The 22,164-nt window shown below is 33.7% G+C and overlaps 1 protein-coding gene across 2 annotated transcripts in view; it reads left to right on the plus strand.

Annotated features, from left to right (window-relative positions):
- The first annotated feature begins 2,152 nt into the window (after positions 1–2,152).
- Positions 2,153–22,164, plus strand: part of fubp3 (far upstream element (FUSE) binding protein 3) — a 28,826-nt gene continuing 8,814 nt past the window's right edge. For both annotated transcript variants that reach the window (XM_067406538.1, XM_067406540.1), the window contains exons 1-12: positions 2,153–2,303; positions 12,372–12,480; positions 15,423–15,459; positions 15,551–15,600; positions 15,904–15,975; positions 17,335–17,392; positions 17,588–17,750; positions 18,539–18,637; positions 19,182–19,283; positions 19,366–19,468; positions 21,290–21,390; positions 21,636–21,777. In XM_067406538.1, the coding sequence (XP_067262639.1) occupies positions 2,205–2,303; positions 12,372–12,480; positions 15,423–15,459; positions 15,551–15,600; positions 15,904–15,975; positions 17,335–17,392; positions 17,588–17,750; positions 18,539–18,637; positions 19,182–19,283; positions 19,366–19,468; positions 21,290–21,390; positions 21,636–21,777 (1,135 nt within the window). In that variant the 5' untranslated portion in view covers positions 2,153–2,204. The remainder of the gene's footprint in view (positions 2,304–12,371; positions 12,481–15,422; positions 15,460–15,550; positions 15,601–15,903; positions 15,976–17,334; positions 17,393–17,587; positions 17,751–18,538; positions 18,638–19,181; positions 19,284–19,365; positions 19,469–21,289; positions 21,391–21,635; positions 21,778–22,164) is intronic.

Raw genomic sequence — 22,164 nt, forward strand, 5'->3', positions numbered from 1 at the left:
TGACCATAATTTTGATGACCACAACGCTTTCTTTTTAGAGCTTTTTTACTGCAGAATTGTTGATCACTGTGAAGCTGCTTTGAGAAAATCTGTAAAGGAAGGTTTTGTATGAATGTTTTCATGATTAAACATGCACAAGGTGTTCCACATTTAGTGTTTGTCAGTGTGAAAACTATAAGAACGATTCACTCGTGATGATCTTAAGATTCTTCACACTCATGGCACAAACATTACGCCTGTCATTCATTCAGCCGACAAAACCACTTTGCATAAGCAGGTCTAAAATCGATGGCAATTTTAACGTATTGAACTTGTGACTCGCCCACAGTTCCTGCCAGATGTGCGGAGATGTTTCCACATGTTCATCATAACCCACTGACTGACATCCACTCTGAAACACTGACAGGATTCGTTTATTTCAGTGTTGAATCAAAGCAAATGTGTGCTGGAACCAATGAAGAATATATGACAATTTTCCTCAGTTTTTCATCGGTTCGTCTATTATTTGATCAATTAATATTAATTCACCCAGTAGCATGAAGATTTCATGATGCGGTGGAATATGTCTTTGTCATTTTAAATTTTTTTTGTTTTGTTTATACATTGTATTAGTTCAAGTTAAGGCAGACAAAAGTAATTCATATTTAGTTAAATATATTAGTGCTAATATGAGAATATTTCCTAAAATTAAATTGACTGAACATATGTGATGTCTGGACAAATAAATCTATCTATCATCTATCTATATGTGTGTGTGTGTGTGTGTGTGTGTGTGTGTGTGTAGTATATATATATAGTATAAATTTACAAACTTTTATGTTTGATGTAATTATTCAATTTTACAGTAATATATATATATATATATATATATATATATATATATATATATATATATATATATATATTAGTGCTGTAAAATTGAGTAATTACATCAAACATAAAAGTTTGTAAATATATATATATATAATTTAAAGTTTAAGTTAAATATGTGTGTATATGTACACACACATGTATATATATATATATATATATATATATATATATATATATATATATATATATATATATATGAATATATTTACAAACGTTTATGTTAGATGTAATTAATCAATTTGACAGCACTATACATATATAATTTAAAGTGCCAGTTAAATATATATATAAAATATTTATGATATAATATATATATATATATATATAGTTTAAAGTATAAGTTAAATATATATATATATATAAAAATATTTGATATAATGTGTATATATATATATATATATATATATATATATATATATATATATATATATATATATATATATATATATATAGTACAATTTAAATATATTTATATAATATTTATGATATATATATATATATATATATATATATAATTTAAAGTATAAGTTAAATATATAATATTTATGATATATATTATATATATAGTACAAGTTATATATATATATATATATATATATATATATATATATATATATATATATATATATATATATATATATATATATAATATGATATTTATGATATATAATATATATATATATATATAATTTAAAGAATAAGTTAAATATGTATATAAAATATTTATGATGTGTATATATATAGAGTAAAATTTACATATATATAATATTTATGATATATAATATACATATAATATAATTTAAAATACGTAAAAGTTAAATATGTATATAATATTTGTGATAGATATAATATATATAATTTAAAGTTCAAGTTAAGTGTGTGTGTGTGTGTGTGTGTTAAAAAGCACATTTCATAGGCTACAATAATTCAGAAGGCTTTACTATTAATAATAGCTGTCACAAAATGTTACATAATACATAAGAGATTTAAAAACAGTAAAAAATTAATAAAAATAGTAGATTGATAAATTAATTGAAATGAAATGAGATATACATTAAATAAAATACTTGCTAATGAATAAATTGTCAAGTAAGATCAGTTTATTTAAAAAAAAAATCAAAATAACATTTTTAAAAACTCTTTATTAAATATGTTGCACAGTAAAGTGCAGTGAACCTCTGTAAGAACCACGTGTGTGAAATCTCGCAGAGTCTCGTCTCTCTCCCACGTCTCGCGTGGTTCCTTCGACTTGTTTCCTGTTCCGGGGTCGGTAGTGTACGCTGTGTGTGTGTTTATGCGCTTGTGTGTGTCCGTGTGTGTGAGTGTGTGTGATGATGATGATGGCGGAGCTGGTGCAGGGACAGGCCTCGGTGGCTCAGGCCGGGATGAAGGCGGACGGATTCACGGACCCGTTCCACCGCGCGCGACAGGTACACGCGCGAACATGTGTGTGAAGACGAGCGCACGCCCGTGTGTGTCCGTGAGTGTTTAATGAGTGCGTGTTTGGCGAGAGTGTGTGTGTGTGTGTAGCCTGTTAGCTGCTACTGCTGGAGGAGCTTTAAAACTCCAGCACACACACACTCTCTCTCTCAGATTAAGGCCACAACTCAACAACCATAAAACACAATTTACACGCGCGCGAATCGCACAACGCAGCGCGGCCGACGCTGACAACAACTTTAGCGCTGTCTGCTCGAGCAGAAACTACAGAAACACCAGAAACAAACTGCTGCAACCTGTTGTTGTCATGCACACGTTCTTAAACTTACTTGAGCTCACGCGCACAGATGCGCGACAAACTCCACGCGTTGCGCAAACGCTCGCGCAAACGGACGGAAAGTGCGCATTGTGAAGTTAGTTGTGCACGTTGACACTTGTGCTGAGCGCGCACACACACTCGTGTAGTGAATCCACAGCGATGATCATGTGCTCGGAGCAGTTTTAGGACTGAAGAAAAACTTCAACTGTCACTGTGTGTGTTTCACTCTGTTCAGAGCAGCGTGGCCTTGTGCTTCTGCTCACTCCAGAGCACTTCTGCACTCATTTTACCTTTACATATAGCATTGCATGTTGTATATCTGCTCACATGAGCACTTTTAATAATTATAATCATCATATCAGCAGAAACACTACATGTAAAACTATATGAAATGGTAAAATGAAGACTATAATTATTGAAAGTGCTCAATTTGCATTTATATATAGCATTGCGTGTAGTGTATCTGCTCATATGAGCACGTTTATGGATCATAAATCATCATTTTACCATTACATATAGTATTGCATGTAGTATATCTGCTCATATGAGCACATTTATGGATCATAATCTTCATTTTACCTTTACATATAGCATTGCATGTGCTATATCTGCTCATATTAGCACATTTATGGATCATAATCTTCATTTTACAATTAATTATAGCATTGCATGTAGTATATCTGCTCATATGAGCACGTTTATGTATCATAATCTTCATTTTACCTTTACATATAGTATTGCATGTAGTATATCTGCTCATATGAGCACATTTATTGATCATAATCTTTATTTTACTGTTACATATAGCATTGCATGTGCTATATCTGATCATGAGCATATTTATTAATCAATCTTCATTTTACCATTACATATAGCATTGCATATAGTATATCTGCTCATATGAGCACGTTTATGGATCATAATCTTCATTTTACCTTTACATATAGCATTGCATGTGCTATATCTGCTCATATTAGCACATTTATGGATCATAATCTTCATTTTACAATTAATTATAGTATTGCATGTAGTATATCTGCTCATATGAGCACATTTATTGATCATAATCTTTATTTTACTGTTAAATATAGCATTGCATGTGCTATATCTGATCATGAGCATATTTATTAATCAATCTTCATTTTACCATTACATATAGCATTGCATATAGTATATCTGCTCATATGAGCACTTTTAATAATTATAATCATCATATCAGCAGAAATACTACATGTAAAACTATATGAAATGGTAAAATGAAGACTATAATTATTGAAAGTGCTCAATTTGCATTTATATATAGCATTGCGTGTAGTGTATCTGCTCAGATGAGCAAATTTATCAATCATAATCTTCATTTTACCTTTACATATAGCATTGCATGTGCTATATCTGCTCATATGAGCACATTTATTGATCATAATCTTTATTTTACTGTTACATATAGCATTGCATGTGCTATATCTGATCATGAGCATATTTATTAATCAATCTTCATTTTACCATTACATATAGCATTGCATATAGTATATCTGCTCATATGAGCACGTTTATGGATCATAAATCATCATTTTACCATTAATTATAGCATTGCATGTAGTATATCTGCTCATATGAGCACGTTTATGGATCATAAATCATCATTTTACCTTTACATATAGTATTGCATGTGATATATCTGCTCATATTAGCACATTTATGGATCATAATCTTCATTTTACAATTAATTATAGTATTGCATGTAGTATATCTGCTCATATGAGCACATTTATTGATCATAATCTTTATTTTACCGTTAAATATAGCATTGCATGTGCTATATCTGCTCATATGAGCACGTTTATGGATCATAATCTTCATTTTACCTTTACATATAGCATTGCATGTGTTATATCTGCTCATATTAGCACATTTATGGATCATAATCTTCATTTTACCTTTACATATAGCATTGCATGTGCTATATCTGCTCATATTAGCACATTTATGGATCATAATCTTCATTTTACCATTACATATAGTATTGCATGTAGTATATCTGCTCATATGAGCACGTTTATGTATCATAATCTTCATTTTACCTTTACATATAGTATTGCATGTAGTATATCTTCTCATATGAGCACATTTATTGATCATAATCTTTATTTTACCGTTAAATATAGCATTGCATGTGCTATATCTGATCATGAGCATATTTATTAATCAATCTTTATTTTAACTTTACATATAGCATTGCACGTAGTATATCTGCTCAGATGAGCACGTTTATTAGTCATAATCTTCATTTTACCGTTAAATATAGCATTGCATGTAGTATATCTGATCATGAGCATATTTATTAATCTTCATTTTACCATTACTTATAGTTTTAGTAAAAGTGGAAGTAATTTGCAAACATTACACAAGTAGTAGTAGCTCTTTTAGGAGTAGAGTTCATTGTTAAATTGAATCGAGGAGAGCTGTACAGTGAAGCAGCAGCTGTCGTGACGCGCGTCAGTATTTCAGAGAGACGCCTGAGCTGTGAATATGAGACACTGAGAGGAGTCACTCATGCATGCATGTGCCCGCGCCACGTTTGCATAACATGTAAAACCAGACGTGAGCAGTAAACTTGCATTAATATTCCGTTGCTTATTTGTAACATGCAGGTACAATTAAAAGTGAGTCACATTTTTTCTAAACATATTTTGAGCTGTTAATGCAGTTCAGTAGAGTTGTAGTCTCTGAATGGCAGCATGTTGCATGACTTCATTGGAAAGTCTCCTGAGTGCCGGTGCTTGTAAGGAGGCGCCTGACGGATCAATACTCCGTTAAGGCCTGTCAGGTTGGGCAGAACGGAGCAGCCTGTGTCTCTTTTGCTCTCAACAGTAATGGTTCATGAACAGTTTGTGGAAGTTTGCTTAATTTATGAAAAATCACATTGTCGTAATCTGACACTGTTAGACTAGTTACTTGTCAGAAGAACAATTTATTCTGATTGTTGTTTTTATTAATAATAATTTATTAAAAGAGGATATATGTGGAATTCAGAAACCCTTGTTATTAGCGACACCGGTGGCCATTAAGTGAACTTCAGCCAGCGACTTATTGGTCGTTCTCACAACGTACAAGAGACTGAACATAAATCAAAGCTCCAATCAGAGGCGGTCTTTGCAATTCAGACTCGTTTCAGCGAAACAGTTGAAGGCCCCAAACTGGCAGTAGGTGGCGCCAAATCATTCAATCATTGTCAAACGATTTGTTCAAAACAGCTAATTAATTCAGGGACAATGCATGTCACTGGGCCCTATTTTAACAATCTAAGGTCTGAAGCTCATGGCGCAGGTGCACTTAGGGCGTGTCTGAATCCACTTTTACTAGTTTAACCGCGGTAAAAATGGTCGGCGCACCAAGCACATGGCCCAAAAGAGTTGTACCTAGTCTCTTATTGAGTCATGGGTGTGTTTTGGGTGTAACGTGCAATAAACCAATCAGAGTCTCATCTCCCATTCCCTTTAAAAGCCAGTTGTGCTCGCGCCGTGGCGGAATATATACACCCTCATCCCGACGAGTCAGTTTAAATACATGTGTATTGCCACGATTGGTCAAATAATTAGCCAATTTCATTCGTCATTACTGCAAATAGATGATTCTGATGAAGTATGCAATGACTATATATTATGACATTTTTATCTTTATGTACCCAATAATAATGTTTTACATTGTAATCCTTTTATTTTTAATATTTGGCATGTTTGCGTGCTGCTGCGTGTCCCTGTGTGTGTAAAAAGCAGAGTGTACCTGCATACAGGCGCATATTACTAATGCGCTCTTTAAGTAACAAAAAAATAAATAAATTGCGCAATTTGACTTTAGAGATGGTTTTTGTTGGTCAATGGCGCAGTTGTTTTTAGTTGCCTCAAAGTAGCAACAAGCCAACAATGCACCTGAACACACCTCGTTTTCAGATTCGTTTTCACAAATGCATTTGCAATTTAAATAACGTGGCGCTGGACGTGAAAATGATAACTGCGTCGGTCTGAAACTAGCAAAAAACACTTGCATTGCACCTGGTGTCACATTGCTCCGGGTGTATGATTCAGCTACAGCGATTGTATAGGATTTCCTGGAATGACGCGTGTTCTACTTCGGCAGCAAGGCATATTTGCAGTTTCTGCCCGAGAGCGCCCTCTGGCTTTCAGATGGAGAAGCACTTACTAGTGATCGACCGATATTGATTTTTTATAACCGATACTGATTATTTGCATGTTTATGTACCCGATAACCGATATGCAGAACCGATATTTATTTACTGTTATACTTCTGTTTTTGACAATTATTACAACACAAATGAGCTGAACAAACCATTTTATTTATAACAATCACTCCCTCCTTGCATACAAAAAAAAAAAAAAAAACTACTGAATAATATTAGCTGGAATATATAACATTGTCAGGAAAGTAACAAACAAAAAAGCATACATCATTGCATTTTCCAACTAGTGTTATTAATTATTATGTTTTGTCGGTCTAGATCATGAAATGCTTTCTGACAAAGTGCTGTAAGTTATCTATGCATTTACACAAAACTATAAATTGGGCTACTCAACCGCGATCGCGTGTGGAGATACTAAATAATTTCCACAGAGCTGCATTTATTTAGATTTGTATTAACTAAATAATGGTTATGTAGTAAATCAAATGATTATATAATCTAATAAAGTTAAACAGCACTTGCCAGCTGGCATTTTATGATCTAAATTTAATCTAACGTTAAATCATGAAATGCCAACTGACAAAGTGCTGTTTGACTATAACTTAATCAACCGCGATCGCGCATGGAGATAATAAATAATTAATTTCCACAAAGTAGTTAGTAAAAATTATTTATTCCACAAATTATGTAGTAAATGATAATATAATCTAGGGTGTTTAAACAAGATAATCTTGTCAAAAGTTTCATTCAGTGGCCGTGCTTAAGCCTCCTGATCATCCGTCAGTTGCTAGGCAATATGAACAAACTTTTTCTTCTAGACTAACGGTGAGCAAATACAACAGATAGAGAATTAAATTCAGCGCTTTTATTTTCAACATGCACTCATTCATGTCTGTTTTATTTAATTCATGTAAAGTTACGTCTTTATTGGGGCAGGACATGACGAATTACACTACGTGACTCAATGAGTTTGTCTCAATTGTTTAGAAACAAGCTGCATAAATTAACTATATTAGGAATTTATGTCTCAGATCTCATTTGTGCATGTCTGTTATGTTAAATAAAGTTGATTAATTAAAGCAAACCAAGTAGAACATATACTTTACCTGTGCACTGAGTTGTTGTTGACTGATCTCCTCAGACGGAGGAAGTCTCAAAACAGCCACAAGATGGCGCCGTAAATCGGCGAATCCGATATTACAAAACCGATACCCGATTATAGAAAAATGCTTAAATATCGGGAAAAATATCGGTAAACCGATACATCGGTCGATCACTAGCACTTATTACGGATCACAGAGCCGTACAACACTGACAAGCTACGCATGGAATAATCGCAGCCCTAATAATCGATAAATTTGCGATAAATCGCGCAGCCCTATTTGAAACTATTTTCGTTGGCAAAAAATTAGTCACCTAATATTAACTTCTTGTTTATTGAACTATTTCATAAAATCAATAGGCTGACATTTGCAATCGTGCTGATATTCAGGAAAACAGCACTCTGTATACTGTTAGCGAACATCCTGACGCCGAAGCTGCAACTCCACAGCAACTACATCAATTTATCCACTAACCATTCAGAAACGTCTAAAAGTTGTAAAGACTCTCCATCAGTGTCGACTCCGGTTTGAACAATGTAAGGCTGAACACTTTCCTCATTTTGGCTGCGTGAGATTCTCCAGCTTTGTTGTTGTTGAGCTGTTAAAGCTCCGCCCTCTTCTGGAGCAGCAGCTCATTTGCATTTAAAGGGACACACACATTGTGCTTTTAAGCAGTTTTTTTTTAAGTTTTAGTCTAGTTTTTATTCATTTCTAGTTCATCAGGTTAAACTAAATGAAAATGTAAAATGTTGGCAACTAGCTCAAATAAAATGTTTATTTTTTAAAATAAAAGTAACAAAAATGTTTGTATGGTTTTAGTTAACTCTAATAAGTCAAGTCACCTTTATTTATATAGCGCTTTTTACAATGCAGATTGTGTCAAAGCAGCTTTACATTGATAACTGGTATATAATTTTTCCTTTTAAAGAATAGTGTCAGTGCAGGCAGATCAAAAGCACTGTTGAATAAATGTCAAGGATACTGTTGAATATCAAATGTCAAGTCAAATTAAATTAAATTAGGGCTGAACGATTAATCGTATTAATCTGCTTCTCTTGATTGATTTTAAATAATCGTCACGATATTGGCCCGCTCTATGAAAATGAACATAATTTGGAAATATTGGAAGTAATATTAGGAATTTCGCTGTTTTATCTTTTGAAGTTCCTAAAGGTTTTACCAGTTTTCATAATGTTGATCAGCTAGAAATGATTTTTCTTTGCTTTACGGGAAATTTGAATCTGGTTTGTCTTATTGCAAACGAATTGTGTTGCTTTAAAATCTAATGTGAATACATATTACAAAGCGCTCACCAAAACCATGTTTTGTATTGATTTACCATCTAACGAAGTTATCATAGTTGGTTAAATTTAAGTCTTTGTGCCCCCTACAGGCCTTTTGGGTGAAGTGTAGGTTGATAAAGAACTTGCAAAATAGCCATAGTTACATTACTCTTTTGATAGAATAAACATGATTAATAATCGTGATTATAACCCTGTTTCAACCTCTTGTGCCTCATTTCTGTCTAATAATAATATCATGTTTTACATTTTTCTCATAATTGTTCTGCAGCTCTGTGGTGTTTCGTTTTGCCGTCACGTTCAACCATCAAATAGTCGATCATGTAAGAGTAGTGTTTGCTCCATGGCCTCCATTTCGTAACGCGTCTCTGTCCGTCTGTGGCGCACATGGCCTTGTACACACAGTGGACACCTGTGGCCTGTCGTAAGTTTTCCTCGGGTGTGTTTCCGCCCCTCGTGTTCAGAGCGGACCGGACGCCCTGTGCGTTCAGCTTTTATCAACTCTGCTGGGGAAAAAAAATAGACCTGGGCTCACGTCCAGAATCACAGGCCCATTTTACAGCCTGTGTGGAAAACACGCCGTCTCTGCTGGTTTACGTTCAAGACCTGGTTTATCAGCGCGACGCAATCCACTTTATCTGTAGTTTGCATGATAGATACGGGTGTGTGTTCGTGTTTGATTTGTGATGACGTGCTTGTGAAAATGTTGCATAATCAGGTCCACTCATGCAATGACAGCTGTCATGTTTTCATCAAATTCAATTAATCACAAATTGAAACTATCAAACCAGGTCGTGTTGATTAACCGAGCATGCAAAAGTCAACGTTCTCGTTTCTCCACCCGTAATCACATGCATTGTTTCTCTGACTTTAACATGGACGGATCTGCCCTGTTGTTAGGTGTTTGCGTGAATGAACGCCAGCGTGCTTGTTGCATCATGGGTAATTAATGGGCTCCGTTGACCTACATTGAGTTCACTCCTTGAGCGTAAACAATCGTCTGAGCGGCTTCCCCATAAATGGCAGAAAGACCCCGTGGAGTGGGCAACAAGTGTCCAGTTGTTCGTCTGAATTCCTCCAACTGCTGTTTACCTACTACTGCCTTTCGCTGGAGCCTTTCCCTTGGGTCGCTCATTTATCCAGGCACTCACATAGCTGGCATTCCTTCCCAGCATTCCCCAGAAAGAGGGTTTAGCTGGAGGGAAGAGGTGGAGACCGGCCTGTGTCTCTCTCTTTCTACCCCACTCAAGTCTTTCTCCTCAAAATGGCCTCTTGCTTTGAGTTTTCATTGCTTTTCTTGCATGCACTATTCAAATGAAGTATTATCTTAATTTTTTAGTTTCAGTTTAGTGTAACTTGTCTGAAACTCGTGCAGAGAGACACTGAAATGGAGACGTGACTCTGTGTAGATTTTTCTAAGCCTTCCATGTTTGAAAGTATCTAGAAAAAATTGCATTTCAACCCAAAACTGTTAAAAACGTGTTAAAATGCTTATTTTTCTAGACTCCAGTTAATGAAATGCTGTACAATTGAAAGCGAAGCGTCATAACCTATCGTAAAGCGTTCATGACATGCAATGCAATTTGTTGGATGACTGTATATGACCTCTAGTACACGCATTGTGTTAGTTTATGTAAGCAGCACGCAAACATCTCTGTAAATTTTGAATCATAACCTGACAACTACATGCAATGCAAAAAAAATTGCATTGCATTACATAATGGTATATTCCTTTTGATTATACAACATTTTATTTAAGAAGCAAGAAAGATAAAATTGCGTGTTTTGTATGTGCTTTTTATATTCTATATATATATATATATATACATTTTTTTTAAGCAAGAAAAAAAATAGGTATGCAATGCAAAATAAATAAAATACTGTAAAGTAATATGAAGCAAGAATGATAAAATATGCATTTAATCTTCATGTTTGTATCAATAATATATATTTCAACAAAATATATATAATGCAATATATAAATATTATATTATATATAGCTTTTTCACTTTATTTATTTTTGAATAGCATTTATATTTCAGTGCTTTACTCCTGTTAAAATAAATACCGTAAAATAATAATTATGAAGCAAGAATGATAAAATGACTTATTTTTGTTTAAATGATCATGTTTTAATATGGTCATGTTGTATATTTTAAAGAAAACAATTGTAATGCAATATCCAAACAAACATGATGATAAAATGTGTGTGTGTGTGTGTATATATATAATATAATATAATATTATATATATATATATATATATATATATATATATATATATATATATATATATATATATATATATATATATATATATATATATATATATATATATATATATATATATATATATATATATATATATATATATAAATAAATATAAATAAAATTACATGCTACGGTTTAAATCATCATGTTTGTTTGCATCAATAATATATATTTCAACAAAAATTGTAATGCTATATATATATAATATAAAATGTGTGTGTGTACAGTCAAACCAAAATGTATTTATCCAGACACATTGAACATTTCATTCATTAATTCAGTTTATTCACTATAATTTAAAAGAAAATGGTAATTAAATATGACGATGTCAGAGTTAAACACGAACAAATAATCTTAATGTCAGATAACACTTAAGCAAAACAGGGTCAGGTCAAAGTGTCTGAATAATTTTTGGTTCCAAATTTTTATCAGTTTTACTGCTAGTCCACTGTATGAAGAATTTTGGGGTATAATATGTCACAGTTTACTTTATTTTGCTATCCTCACTTACAGAAATGAACTATAGTGTCCTGAACCCACTAGTAAAAATATATCAAAAATATTAGAATTGCCTGAATAATTTTTTGGTTTGACTGTATATGTGTGTGTGTGTGTGTGTGTGTGTGTGTATTGCATAAATATTGCGCGTGTGTGTGTATTGCATAAATATTGCGCGTGTGTGTGGTGGTTTTGCATTTTATTTTTGAATTTATATTTCATTGCAATACTCCTGTTGGTAATACAGTGATTTGTAAATGAATAATGTAAAATACTGAAGCAATAACTCCAAAAGAGTCTGATACAGTCCCGCTCCCGTCGAGTCATGTGTTTGTTTCAGTTGATCGTTTGCTCTCTGATGTTTTACAGATTGCTAAAATGGGTGGAGAGCAGATGCCCCACCTGAACAACTCGTCTCCAGTCGTCGATGCCTCGCTCTATGGCTATGGAGGGCAGAAACGCTCCCTGGATGAAGGAGGTAAGGCCTTCCCATATTTAATTAATCCTTTTATAAAATGTATAATTAAGGCTCTAAATTGTGCTTGGAGGCGTGTTTGAATGATTGTATAATGACGTTAAAGGGGTTTTTGTGGAAAAAAATCTGAATGCAGTTTGACCCAGTGTTGTCCAGATCATGTCATCTGACTGTAATACACCAGATAGGACAAATGTACAATAACTGAGCATACAGTGAAGCTGAAATCAATGCAGGACTTCATGAAGCTTTGACCTTTGACTGCGTTTTTTTTTCCACTCGAGGCATTGATCTGTGCTTCTGTTCTTGAACCGCTTGCGAAAGAGGTAGCAAACTTCAAAATAAACCCGCAACAAGAGTGTGCGATCTTTCAGGAAGTGAAACCTGTTTCTGTGGGCCGCTGCAGATTTGTGTTGTGAGCGCTGGAGGCCTGAACTGGTCTTTTGAGGCTTTAAAAACACCAGTCATTGAGTCAGCGCTGCTGCGATTCAATACATGATTGTTCAAAACTTTATTTTGAATCTCTTTTTATTTGTTCTTGGTGCAATGATTTTTTTCCTGGTTCAAATTGTTCTTGGCTGTTACTTCACTCTTACTTGGGCAACACTTTACTTGAAGCCTTTATATGTTATGCATTATAAATGTATATTTAATGCAGTAATTATGCCATTTATGATCATAAATAATTGAAGTTAAAATGCATTATAACAGTTAATCAATGCATTGAACAAACCTTTATCAGCACAATGCATGAAAACATGACAAAACAATCTCCGATATAACAATGAATCTGCAAATATTATGCATTCAGTTTTTTTTTTTTTAATTCTGATGACATTTTTTTTATTTATCTTTTTTAAATTTGGGGCATGTTTACACAACAACAGTGTATTAAAAACTGAAAAGTTTTTCCTTTTGCTTTTTTGAAAAGTTTCACGTACAGACAACAGCGTTGTCAAATCGATCCCATGGATCCGTGAAAATTTATGCAAATTTTGGGATATCGTATAAAAAAACGCTGGATGGAAATGCTAAGATTTGCATAAATTATAAAAAAAAAAAAAAGTGCATAAAAAAACTTTAAAATGGTTAAAGTTTTTATCTGATACGAAGACATAAACTCCGATGGAAACGCATTCACTGTGGACCAATCGCATTACAGCTATGGCAAGCCATTTTAACTTTTATTCATTCGCATATGAATTCTTGATATTAACAATTCAATTTTTACTAGTTAACATGCTAATTCCTAATATCAGGAATTAGATTTCTACTTGTAACAATGGCATTTTTTGATGTCAAGAATTAAATTTCAACTAGTAAAAAAAATGGGATGTCACAAAAAAAACACTGGATGGAAATGGAAATATGTGCATAAATTCTGAAAATGCACTTAAAAAACTTTGAGGTGGTTAAAGTTTTTATCCGATAAGAAGTTGTGCATAAATTATGATTTCGCATTACAGCTATGGCAAGCCATTGTGACTTTTATTCATTTGCATTTGAATTCTTTATCAACAAATCAGTTTTCTCTAATTAAAATGATGATTCTTAATATCAGGAACTAGATTTCTACTTGTAACAATGGTAATTGTTGATGTAATAATTAAATTTCAACTAGTAAAAAAAATATGCAAATTTTGGGATGTCACAAAAAATGCTGAATGAAAATGGCAATATGTGCATAAATTCTAAAAATGCACTTAAACTTGAGGTGGATAAAATTTTTATCCGATAAGAAGTTGTGTGCATAAATTATGAATGAAACACATATCAAGAATTAAATTTCACCTAGTAAAAAACATATGCACATTTTGGGATATCACAAAAAAATGCGGAATGGAAATGGCAAGATGTGCATAAATTCTGAAAATGTGCATAAAAAAACTTTAATCCCCATTAAGTTTTTATCCGATAAGAAGACATGCGGATAAACTCCGATGGAACGTTTCACATGCGGACCAATCACATCACAGCTATGGCAAGCCATTTTAACTGTAGTTCATTCGCAGGATATGAATTCTTGATATTAACAATTAAATTTTCACTAGTTAAAATTTTAATTCTTGATCAGGAATTAGATTTCTATTAGTAATAATGGCAATTTTTGATGTCAAGAATGAATTTTCAACTACTAAAAACTCTTTATCTGTAATTATATTTTCACTAGCTAAATGTCACCATAGGCTGCCATTCAAATTCAGTTCTTGATAATTGATTACTTACTAGTTGAAATTCCAATTTCACATCAGAAATCCAATTCTTACTAGTAAAAATCTAATTTTTGATATTAATTACTTTGTTACTAGCGCAAATATCTGTTATTGATATCAACATTTGAACTGCTACTAGTGACAATGTGAGTTTAAAGCCATTTTAATACTGCATTTAAAGGGACACACACAAAAACGGCGTGTTTTTGCTCACACCCAAATAGGGGCAAATTTGACCAGCTATAATAAATGATCTGTGGGGGATTTTGAGCTGAAACTTCACACACATTCTGGAGACACCAGAGACTGATCTTACATCTTGTGAATTCCCTCCAGAAGCGTCTCACATGATTGTGTGCCCAAACACCAGCATCCGAATGCAAGAGAATGACGGCGTTTATTGTGTCGGACGCTCCAAGACGCAATTCATTTATGATGGAGGAAAAAAGAGCCTGATTGCAGCATCTTCCTTTTTTATTACTGATATTATGAGATGGAAACGCTGCTTTATTCACACATGTTTTATGCCATATTCCCATTTTTCTTTGGATGGAAACACAGCTAATAGAAGGAATTAGTCTAGTGTAGTTTCTTAATGTATGTTGTTGATGCATTACTTTCTAAAATGTTCTAGTGTTTGGAGTCACTTTTGACTGAGATGATTTTCTGTGTGATTAGTGTGTTTATCAGTAATAAATACTAATGTACTTTTTCCTCTTTGCTTCATCCAAGTGGCTAACCAGCTCGGTGCAATGGTACATGGTACAAGGTGAGCGCCTTTACTGATTAAAACTCTTATATTGTGCTATAGTTCTGCTTGATATTTACAATATGCTCATGATGTTTGTTTGTTTGTTTAGGGCTATAATAACAGAAGACTATAAAGTGCCTGATAAGATGGTTGGATTCAGTAAGTACTGAAGATCTGAATGAAATGTATAGATGTTTTCATATAGATAATGTTAAATATTTGGGCTTTATCATCAAATGGGTCTTATTATTTAAAAGCAAATATTCTCTAATGAAATTTGCCATTTTATTTAATTTTTTGGGGATGAATGATCTAAAAATGTTACATTTGTGAAAGATTTTAAAATTTCAGCAGTTTTTGTCATTTGATCTAGATATTTGCTTTGACCTTTGAAAAACGTCAGTCATCTTCTGTAAGAAATAGCATGTGAAAGTTAGTAACTTTATTTTCACTGTGTGTCAGTAATCGGACGGGGTGGCGAACAGATCACAAGAATTCAGCTGGAATCCAACTGTAAGATCCAGATTGCTGCTGGTGGGTTTCAGTCTGATTCCTGTTCTTTATATTCAGTTTTTTGTGTGTCTTCCATGAGCTTCAAGTTTGTCTTATTATGATTCACTTTATCATCATCCTCCAGAGAAACAGGAGAGTTGGACGAGTTTACAACATGACAGATTTTAAAGAAGATCTAGAGAACTTAATAAAGATTATATATGATGATAAGGATCTGATAACTGACAGAAGAGATTTTTAATAGTTTTTTGACTGATTTTTTTAAATGTTAAAACAGTAACATGTCATATTGATATTATAAAATTGATTATAGAAATATTGGAGTAACATTTTACAATAAGGTCTCATTTGTTACTAACATGCAATTTTATTTATTTTTTACAACATTTCATAATATTTGTCAATGTTAATAAAAGTAGTTATTTTTTATTATAACCTTATTTTATATTTAAATATTTATTCATTAGAATACATTTTTAGAACACACATTACTAAATATTTGTTAAATTGTTGCAAAATTAAAAAAAATCCAGATAGTGTTAATTTTGGTTTTATTAATTTTTTGAATTGCCTTTATTTTTATATTTTTCATTTCCATGTTAATTCAAGTTAATTTTTAGTCATTTTGTCACACGCTTTTGTCATTTTTAATGTTTTAAATCTTTAGTTTTAATTTATTTTTATTTCAGTTAGTTTATTTATTTCCATTTAATACTTTTAGTGCTTCGAATTAAACTCATTTCAGTTTATTGCCAATGCAACATTTCTAATTTTCATTTAGTTAAATTTTTTCAACTAATATTTACATTTTATTTTTATATTTTTGGTTTTCACTTTGTCATTTCATTTTGTGCTTTTGTCATTTTATTCGTTGTATACATGTGCATATATAAAAATAATTTGCTACTTGGGTTTAATTTATTTTTATTAATTTCCAGTTAATTATTTTAGTGCTTCAGCTTAATCTTATTTCAGTTTATTGCTGCGGCAACGTTTCTAATTTTCATTTAGTTAAATTTTTTTCAACTAATATTTACATTTTACTTTATTTCAGCTTTATTACAATTAGCAGACGTTTTTTTTTCGTTTTAGTTGACAAAAATAACAATGATCCAGAGACGATACAGTCTCTGAAGCTTTAAAGCGTTCATGCAGATTCAGGTCCTGCACTATTTGAAGGTGAACAATGAAGGTTTTCAAGGCTTGACGTCACTTTAGACATGTCAGAAGTTGTAATGGAAAATAAACATCTGACGGCCACAAGAAACTGCCGATCTGAGCGAAACCGTTTGACTCGGGCCAGTTCGACCACAGTTTGTTTTGTGCTTTGTTTATAATTTGTTTTCAGTTTCTTGTAATTATTTGTCGTGTCCCCCACAGACAGTGGAGGTATGATGGATAGGCCTTGCACCCTGACCGGGACCCCAGAAAGTATCGAGTAAGAATTCACCCTTGAACACACATTACACCGCTCGATTCCGAAAGCTGATTTGTACGCAAACAGTTAAATTGCAGTTTCTAAAATCGAGAAATCAATATCTTCACCCCAGCCCTAAGTTTAACCCTTTAATACAAAAGCAGCAGATTTTGTCTTCCGTCGTTTATGATCTCCCTCTTCATTTCCGTCCGTCAGGCAAGCGAAGAGGTTGTTGGGGCAGATTGTGGACCGGTGTCGGAACGGGCCGGGCTTCCACACTCAGATGGACGGGAACAGCGCTGTCCAGGAGATCCTGATCCCTGCCAGTAAAGTTGGCCTGGTCATTGGGAAGGGAGGCGACACCATCAAACAGCTTCAGGTTGGTGGTTATTCGTGCGTTTCTGTTTTTGTACTTCAGTGTCAGGTGACCCTCGACTTTTTAACCCTCTGATCCGTGATGTCCACTACAATGGCAGGATTTTAAAAGCTTTTTTAACATTTCAGGTTGTGATGTTACCCATAATTCTGTATCACTGTCCTCTTGTTTTTATGACGATGATATTAAATCAAAAAGGGTGATGCATCAATTACTGAAATATTTACCATTATTTTCGGTTGAAATACAGAGATGTGTAGCTCTTGCAAAATACACCATTTTGGGGAAGTAGAGGAGAAAAATTGATTAATTTTATATTAAAAAATAAAAATGCATCAAATATTCTGTGTGCATTTTATTTAGTGTATTTTTAATAGTTATTTTACGTCAAAATACATTATTTTGGGGCGTGAAAAGCTAAATATTTAAATTTATTAAAATAGATTATTTTATATATTTATTGAAATAAGTACATATACTGTATTTATTTATTCAATTTAAGTTTCCTTTTCATTCCTTCCTCTGTTGTTGTTAAAACTATTAGTAGGACCATATGAATTTTTTTTTTTTTTTTCCTAAATATCCAAAATCTCTTTACCTTAATTTAATTTTTTTTTCTCTACTCTGATTTAATGGTTAAATTAAATGTTAATCAAAAATGAAATGAAATAATCTGTTTTATTTAGATTCTATAAAATGTTTTATTTTATTTAAAATGTTTTACTTTTTATTTTTCCCAATATGTATATTTGTGTATAGTATATTTCAAATTTTAATTTGTGCACCCACAGGAGAGGACAGGAGTGAAGATGATCATGATTCAGGACGACCCGATGCCCACTGGATCAGACAAACCCTTGAGAATCACTGGAGACCCTTATAAAGTTCAGGTCTGTGTCTTTAATAACATTACGGCCCTGGTATACTTCAAGCAAAATCGAAGAATGAACTGGTGTGACTTAATTTCAAACAAAATCAGGCCAAAACTAAGCTTCTAACACCTCCGGACTACCATTGGTCAGTGGTGATGTAATAGGTGGGTGTGGCTCTGAGGCTCCGCCTTCTCTGGTTCATTTCTTCTGTTCAGGCCATCAAGGTCAGACGTATGGGGTTAATTTTCCACTCAAAAGTATTGCAGTCAATAATAAATAAATAATGAAATTTAAAAACGCATGTAAAACATGAATTGAAAAATAAATGTGAATTTTTTGGAAACTTGTGCTTGTTTCAATACACATTTTTACTGGCATTTTTGTTGTTTATTTTCTTATTGAGAGGAAAGCGTGCAGCACATTCATCTAACCACTGCAAATGTGGTTCAAACTTTCAAACGACGAACAAAAAGGAGCTTCAGCATGAGTATATCAGGGTCTTTACAGTCTCAGTTCCACAGTCAGGTTGAATGACCTCTGACCCTGTGTGTGTTTTCTACAGCAAGCGCGAGAGCTGGTCGTTGAGATCATCAGGGAAAAGGATCAGGGAGATTTCAGGAGCGGCCGTAGTGACTTTGGCTCCAGACTGGGCAGCAGTATCGATGTAAGCATGTTCAGCTCCCGAGATTGAAGTCATTTTGAGCATTTTAAGCCATAAATAATTCATAATTTGTTTGCACATGCAGGTTGCAGTGCCCAGGTTTGCAGTTGGTATCGTCATTGGCAGAAACGGAGAGATGATCAAGAAGATTCAGAACGATGCGGGCGTCAGGATCCAGTTTAAGCCAGGTCAGTGTTTTTAAAAAAAAGACCTAATATGCTTTTTTTTTTTTTTTCCAACTTTCTGTTGCTGTTTGAGCATTAAAAAATAGTTCTTTGTATCAGTGTCCGTGTTTCTGAACTCCCTGAAACGCCTCCATTGGAGTCTTGAGTTTTCTTCTGTGAATGTCACAATATTCCTCGTTTAAATAATAAAGGGCCAGGGCCTGGTTGAGTTAGTAAGTAGTGTGTTGAAACTGGTGGTTATGCTAAAGGACGGGACATTTCCCAAACACCAATCACAACACACTGCTCCAGCCGACCAGACTTGACTGGGAAGAGAGGAGCTGAACAATGGAGAATATGAGGAAAATAATAAACATTCAAGCAGGAAAACCTGTTCTAGTAGAGCACAAAAACAACATCGAGAATTAATATGACCTGATTCCAATCATATTTCATATTTCAATTGGTTAAATGCAGTGCAATTTTCTGCCTTCTTTTGATTGACAGGATATATCGGCCGATCAACCGATAGCCGTGAAAATTTACTTTTATCGTCCGATACTGATATATCGGTGCATCTCTAGAAATAAGCCATTATTTATAAGCTTTAATATATGCTTTAATATATTTATTAGCTTTAATAATAACGAAAACATTAAAAATGAACCTAATATCGGCCGATACCGATATGGTGGCCGATATATTGTGCATTCCTAATACTTAGCATTACTTTCATTTTAGTTTGTACGATGTGAATTGAATGTTGATACACATGTACAGCAGTGTTATTTTAATTTTATTAATATTTTTAATTCATTTTATTTTTATTTTTTAGTTTAATTTTTTGTAATTTTATGTGCTTTTGTCATTTTATTTAAAAAAAAAAAAATTATATTTTAGTGCTTCAATTTTAACATTTCAGTTTTTCATTTCTAATTTTCGCTTGGGTTATTCAACTAATATTTATATTTATACTACAGGGCTGTTGAATGCTTGAATCTGATTGGTTGATGAACATTCTAAGGTGTGCAATTATTTTCAGTGAAATGCACGGATAAAGTAGTTCCAGGCAGGTTTTCACCGCATTACAGTTCCGTATAACTTCGCCAAATGATTTCAGATATCTCAAAGGTCCTTACAGCCAGGGTTGCCAGGTTTTAACAAGAAAACCCACCCAATTACTACTCAGAACTAGCCAAATCACATTTCAGGGGGGGTCCCCTAGTAAAAATCATGCTCCGGGGGTAAAATCTGCGCTCTTGGGTGGGGTTCCTCTGGATAAAGAAGGTCAGCTGAATTATTGGAAAACAATGCACACCCGAGGTGTAAAGGCTTCGCTGATGTATAGCTGCTTCCGTATGTCCTCCTGTGTGTGGTTTATCTGTACCTGTATCTGTTTCGGGATGGGATGTTAGTGAACTCAGGTTAGGGCATGTTGGGACACACTTGATCACACAAATCTCTTAAGACCCGTGGAGGCCCAGCAGGGATCATTGAAGCGTTAAGAAGTTTACAGGGATTAATATACTGTTCTCTCACATGTTTACACTGCCTGTTTACAATGCCATGAATATTCATATGCAGCTGCGCAATTCAACTGAGAATGCCTGATTAATTCATTCACTTACTGAATTTGAATGGAGGTAGCAAACGGAATGAAGAATTGTGATTCAACTGTGAATTTAAGGAAGGAGAATTCAATTGAAATAGTTCATGAAATGGTTGTGTTAGTGTACTGTAGTTTAATACATTTTTCAGTATGAATTATCCATAAACTTGTCTAAACTTTTTTTGTCTAATCCCTGGATCTCTGTTCATTAACCCGTATGTGTCTGACTGTTTCAGATGATGGGATCAGTCCCGACCGGATCGCTCAGGTGATGGGTCAGCCCGACCGATGTCAACATGCCGTTCACCTCATCAATGATCTGGTCCATACAGCACAGGTACATCTGGATCAGTCAGCTTTATTTCTCTAGTGCTTCATACAATCCAGACTGTTTCAGAGCAGGGATAAACAGGAGAATGACAGAATCAATGCAAACAGCTCAATTCATTTGACAGGTTTAGATTCTGGTTTAGTTAGTCAGTATAGGGTTATTTTTAGCTTTTAATTTATGTCCACATGACCAATTCTGGATGTTTTGTGTGGCTTGTGTTTTATCTGGTTTCTCCTCTGTTTGGTGCTCAGGAGCGTGATGGTTTTGGAGGTCCGGTCGGACCCAGAGGTCGCGGCAGAGGACGTGGTGATTGGAACATGGGAACTCCTGGAGGCTTGCAGGAAGTCACCTACACAATACCAGCTGATAAGTGTGGCCTTGTGATCGGCAAAGGTTAGAACTAGACATGTGCTGATATACGGCAATATGTGTAATTTTAGGTTTTTTATCATGGCTAGCTGTGCATTAAACGATTTTAATGTACGTAGAGGCAAAGTACCAGTGCATTCAAATCGTTTAATGCACAGCTAGGCATAGCCATGGATTATCCAGCTTATACCATGGTCATTTGCCAGCATTGACAAGTTAAAGCTGTTATTGATGTTTGCAGCACAATATTTGACTGGAAAGGTAAAAATGGCGATTATTTTCTCACTTACAGCTCATTAGATCTAGCATAAGATATTTAAATATCAGTCGGTTTTGTTCTTTTAAGAGATTTAAATATCAGTTGGTTTTGTTCTATTAATACATTTAAATATTGGCCTTTTTGTTTTCTAT

The sequence above is a fragment of the Chanodichthys erythropterus genome, chromosome 13 (assembly GCF_024489055.1).
Source record: "Chanodichthys erythropterus isolate Z2021 chromosome 13, ASM2448905v1, whole genome shotgun sequence".
NCBI classification, from domain to species: domain Eukaryota; kingdom Metazoa; phylum Chordata; class Actinopteri; order Cypriniformes; family Xenocyprididae; genus Chanodichthys; species Chanodichthys erythropterus.